The 5224-nt window shown below is 56.8% G+C and overlaps 1 protein-coding gene across 1 annotated transcript; it reads right to left on the bottom strand.

The window, feature by feature from the left end:
• Positions 1 to 4195: 4195 nt before the first annotated feature.
• On the bottom strand, positions 4196 to 5224 carry GLRG_07451 (uncharacterized protein; the record flags this gene model as incomplete). Its single annotated transcript, XM_008098136.1, has 1 exon — positions 4196 to 5224. One exon carries the CDS (start codon positions 5222 to 5224, stop codon positions 4196 to 4198), a length of 1029 nt encoding a protein of 342 aa, XP_008096327.1.

A 5224-nucleotide genomic window follows, 5' to 3' on the forward strand; every position in this document is an offset into this window, starting at 1 on the left:
CACCTTCACGGACCCCATAAAAAAATCAAAATAAAAGGGCCGAGCGAGCCGTTGCGCCGCAAGGTTCATGATCCATAACCAAGTGCTCGCCGCGTGCGGCAAGGATTCCCTCACCCTCTGCGCTAAAGAGGGTTTGTCACCGCAGAATCTTGCATCCTACCTCGAATCCAAAAAGACCAAGACAGCCATGGGTCCGGATGGGCATCAGGTCCAGTGCCACCGAATGCACTGGATCCTAGGTATTTGCTCATTTATCCAGACGAAGGAGATTCAATACTAGAACCTTTCGCCGTCTTGGCGCAGTTCACTAATCGGCCATGTGCGTGAGCTGTCAGGTTCTCAAGCAAGAAAATCGCCGTAGCAAACAGCGGCCCCCCCTGTCCATGTTGCTCTGGTGCTAGGCACATCACCTGTCCCAAGGAGGATTTCTGTTCGCGGGGTCCCTTGGCCAGCCGTTTCATTTCTTCTTGTGCCGTGCAGCTAGGTACACTAGTTTAGTTGCAGATTGGCGCACGGACATAGGCAGAGGCAGTACACTATATCTGGCATGCTTACCCACCGCGCCCCCATCTGAACCAGACACGCCCTCTCCTCCTGTCACTTGTCATTCATGACAAAATCACTCAAACGAGATGGCTGCGCTGCACAGCGCACCTACACCACACAGCACATGCGCTACCACTACGAATACGCCGTCTACTGCCTCGAGCCTTTTTATTTTTATTTTTTATTCGCCAGCCATCCCAAAGTACCTTCCAAGTCGAGTGACTCGGAGTGACAAGACCGCCCGTTGCCTGCATGGCCAACAAACCACCGGCGGCCTTTTGCGGACTTGAAGCTCCCGGTCGCCAACCTCAATGCCTTGCTCACACGCCCCCCCCCCGACGACCTCGCTCTATCACTTTCCCATCACATTCGCCGTCTTTTGGTTTCCCACGATGGTCGCAGAATGGCAAAGTTCCGTACATCGTAGTAGATATGGCACCCCAATTGATTTTCCCTGCAGATTCGGGCTTTAGAGCTCCTTGGGCATATGCAGCACCCTCCTCGACCTATTCCCCGACATAGGATGGTCTTCCCGTGCCTTGCCGCAATCCAGTGCCCGTCTCTTCGGTGCTTGGTCTGAACCCTCTTTCTTTCCCTCCCGCGTTCCGCCCTCCGTGACCACTGCTGCTAGCCTTTGCCTAGCTCATACCCTCGCCGTGCCCCATGTCATGTATCCCGTTGGCCGTGCAGAGGGGTGATTCCTTCCAACCGAGACACGTCCGCTTCTTACAAAGTCCGCACTACACTACTCGTATACCTAGGCCCTCCATGCCCTCGGGTGGATGACGGGCTGAGACCACAATCCCATGGCACTGGATCTTCCAGCTCGGCTCCCTAAGCCGAGGGCAACGATGATGTCCCTCTCGCCTCAAATCGCTCGGTATAAGGCAGCAAGGCGCCACAGCGACGCCTCTTCCACAACCCAAATATGCGGGCTGTTCTACTTGTAGATATCTCAAGGTGCCGGTGACAAGCCTGCCGGCCAATCACCGGCGTCTGATGACTGTAAGTGTGCCTTGCTTACCATGCTCCTGCCCGTCAATTCGCTGCGTCGGCTCTGTCACCCTCGTATCCGAAGCGGGATCCTCGCCAGGAGGTGAAGACGTGTCACCAACCCATTTTACGCAGTAAGGGTCGCTTTGCAAACGCCGCCCACCCTATGGTATCAGGAGCAGCATCCCCAGATGGGGAGATTGAGGTAACGGGTGATGTGGAGGCTCCAGGCAGTGGTGGGCGATGGCCACACACACCTCTTTGTCCAACGCATCACATCACGTCTTGAAGCCCACTTTCGATTCCCGGAAAGTGGGCGGCTGTTAGCTTGTTTACGATTCTAAGTCGCCAAGGTCGCGGCCGTCATCGATCACATCCATCCTCCTCTCAACCATTATGTGTGAATGTGTGTGGGCAATGGGGAGCTAGCGCACGCCGCCCCTCCACCCAAGAATAATCATGATAAAAAAAAAGCACGGAATGTCTTCTGACGAGAAAAGAGTCGGTTTCTGCCTTCGCGCGTAAGGCAAGACAAGGCACTGCGATGCATTGCGATGCACTGCGATCGTGGGGGAGAGCCTTATCTGTCGATAAAGAAAAGAGGCAAGAAAAAGCAAAACCTCACCCATCGCCCAATTCTCACGCAAAACATCGGGGGCGACATCACCTACGAGCGACAACTTCACGTCTCCCGACTTTCACTTTTATGCGACATGCCAAGGCTTCAGATGCAAGAGATGAGTGATGCGTCGCAATGTTTCCCTTTCGAGATGGAGGGACCGGGGGTGGGGGGGGGGCCAGATATGAACCGGCCGGATGCGCGCAACTGGGACCGGAAGTGTCCCCCGTCCTCTGCGGTATTATGCCGGGATAGTAAGAGAAAGATCCAGGGACCGTATGCCGGTTCCACGTCGTCAACGGCATTGCATGTGTCTGCCTCCTCGCCTGTCCAACGCGCCGGAAACCTTGCTCCCCCGTGGGAGCCGCCTGAGGAAGAGGGGTGGTGCCTTGTCGCGGGAATGCGGCGGGTGATGTGCCGGAGACAATGGTCCGGTATAGCCGGGCGATTGCCGTTCACCAGTGTCTAGTCCACGCGGGAGAGGAAGGGGAGGGGGGGCATTTTACTTACCAATGCGTCACGACTTGGGAAAGGGGCTCAAGCCTGGGTTAATGAAGAGGAGGTTCGACAAATGAGAACCAGGCGCGCTATCTTCCAAAAGTAACGAAGGATGTTTCATTGGTACGGCGACTCATGACAAAGGACAGTCTGGGTAGAGAGGAGGGGGGGTGCCTCCCGCCAGCAGAGACACACGCGAGACTGCAAAGCATCGGGTCACACAAGACCGACAGGGGAAAGGGGAGGGGGGTCGTTATGTGACCATGCGGGGCCCGGTATACCCATCGTACAAGCGAAGCAGGACCGCCCGACGGAAAGCGCTTTATGAGGGCCGTTGAGAGGGTGTTTGTTTTCTGTTGAGAAGGAGGGTGGGATATCTGCCTCTTTAGCTTTAGCTCTCACGAAGCCCAAGCTGAGACGTTGTCTAGGAGGGCCCGTTCCTGGGACGATCCGGGGCGACGGGAACATTGGTGGGAAGGCTCGGCGATTGGTAGTTTACACCGAAAAACGGTGTTGCGAGAAAACATGTCGTTGGGTAGAAACAGACGGATACAAAGGTGGGGGAGGGGGGGGGGGGGGGATGTCAACTGGTTCAATAGTGCGGATTATAACAAGTGTTGGTCCTGCCATCCCTTGCTTTTTAAAAACTAAAACTAAAACTACCTACGGAGTACTTGGGCGAGTATACTATATGGGGGGGGGCCCGGGGGGGGGATGGGTTAGTTGTCTTATTGCGCCGCTATACCCCACTGCCTATAACTTACGTTTTCAACGTTCCACGCAACTTTGATCCTTGTCTCTCTTTTTGTTTTAATTTAATTTGATTTATTTTTTCCCGTTGAAAAGAAGTCAGATTCAACAGTTGCTTTGTATATAGCTTTGCGATGCTGGGTATTCTATACCGTATTAAGATGTTGAGATCTAACACAGGTCAGAGGTGGCCCGTATCGTGAACTGCACTATACCGTTTATGAGGGTTTGGGGCTACGTAAGTATACGGATACATCAGCCTTTTTTCCCACACACTAGAATGCAGATAAGAGATACCACTACTCTCAGTGTGATCTAGATACCACAAACTTCTTAATACACATAAGTTAACATCGAAAAATCTTTCAAATGAACATGGTTGACAATTTGTTTTGACGATGATAATATCATTAAGTCATATCAGGCTATGGTACAATCACTAAGGTATCAATTCCCACCAATCCACCATGTCGCTCCTTTTCATTAAAAGCCAACCCCAATCTTACAATCCGCGGTGAGTCTCTTGGTGAGACACCTTGCTGTTGCGCCTCGCGCGTCCGTGATCGTGGTCCCCGTGGGCAATTTGAGGCTCGCCAATGTGCTGGGCCAAGACGGAGGGAGGGACCTGAGCCGCGTCGGTAGGGTCCTTGGCAACACCCGAGGTGGTATCCCTGAGGTTGCTCGTCAGTCCCTATAAACATGCTTTTTGTGCCTCTTGGCCCCGCCCCTCCCCCTCTTCCCCGACCGACGGTTTCGGGAAATCGGCTGGCGCTCGCAGGTGGTCTTCGCTTACTGGGCGTAGGTCTTGTTACCGCCGACGGTCTTGGAGCCGTCGAGGTCCGAGTCGACGCGGGGGTCGGCCTTGTTCATGGCGTCGGACTTGTGGGGTCCAGCGGTGTTGGGGGCGGGACCGGTGCCGTGAGTGCCTGCAACGGCAGAGCCGACGTGGCCAGCAGCGTTGTGGGTGTTGGAGACGCCGCCAGTGGCGCCCGTGCTGGGGTTGCCGGTCAAGCTGGAGTTGCCGTGGGTGTTGTGGGTGCCAGTGGTGCCGTGGCTGCCGGTGAGGCCGGAGCCGGTGGTGCCGTGGCTACCAGTGAGGCCGGAGCCGGGAGCGCCGCGGTGGTCGCGGTCAGAGTCGACGCGGGGGTCAGCCTTGTTGGCAACGCGTCCACTGTGGGGGCCGTGAACGCCATCGGGGTCGTTGTAGCCGGTGGTGCCGGTAGTGCCGTGGCTACCAGTGAGGCCGGAGCCGGTGGTGCCGTGAGAGCCGGTCAAACCGGAGCCGGTGGTGCCGGTGGTGCCGTGGCTACCAGTGAGGCCGGAGCCGGTGGTTCCGTGGCTACCAGTAAGACCGGAGCCGGTGGTGCCGGTGGTGCCGTGGCTACCAGTGAGGCCGGAGCCGGTGGTTCCGTGGCCACCAGTAAGACCGGAGCCGGTGGTGCCGTGGGTACCAGTGGTACCGGTCAAACCGGAGCCGGGAGCACCGCGGTGGTCACGGTCAGAGTCGACGCGGGGGTCAGCCTTGTTGGCAACGCGTCCACTGTGGGGGCCGTGAACACCATCGGGGTCGTTGTAGCCGGTGGTGCTGGTGGTGGTGCCGTGGCTGCCGGTCAAGCCGGAGCCAGTGGTGCCAGTGTGAGTACCTGTGTGGGTGCCAGTGGTGCCGGCAGGGTTGGCGCGGTGGTCGCGGTCAGAATCGATGCGAGGGTCGGCGGCGTTGGCAGCGCGGCTACCGTGGGGACCGGAGACGCCCTCAGGCTGCTCGTGCTTCTTGTCGGAGTGGAGAGCGTCCTTGACCTTGTTGACGATGGAAGACAT

This window comes from Colletotrichum graminicola (assembly GCF_000149035.1).
Source record: "Colletotrichum graminicola M1.001 genomic scaffold supercont1.31, whole genome shotgun sequence".
Taxonomy (NCBI): domain Eukaryota; kingdom Fungi; phylum Ascomycota; class Sordariomycetes; order Glomerellales; family Glomerellaceae; genus Colletotrichum; species Colletotrichum graminicola.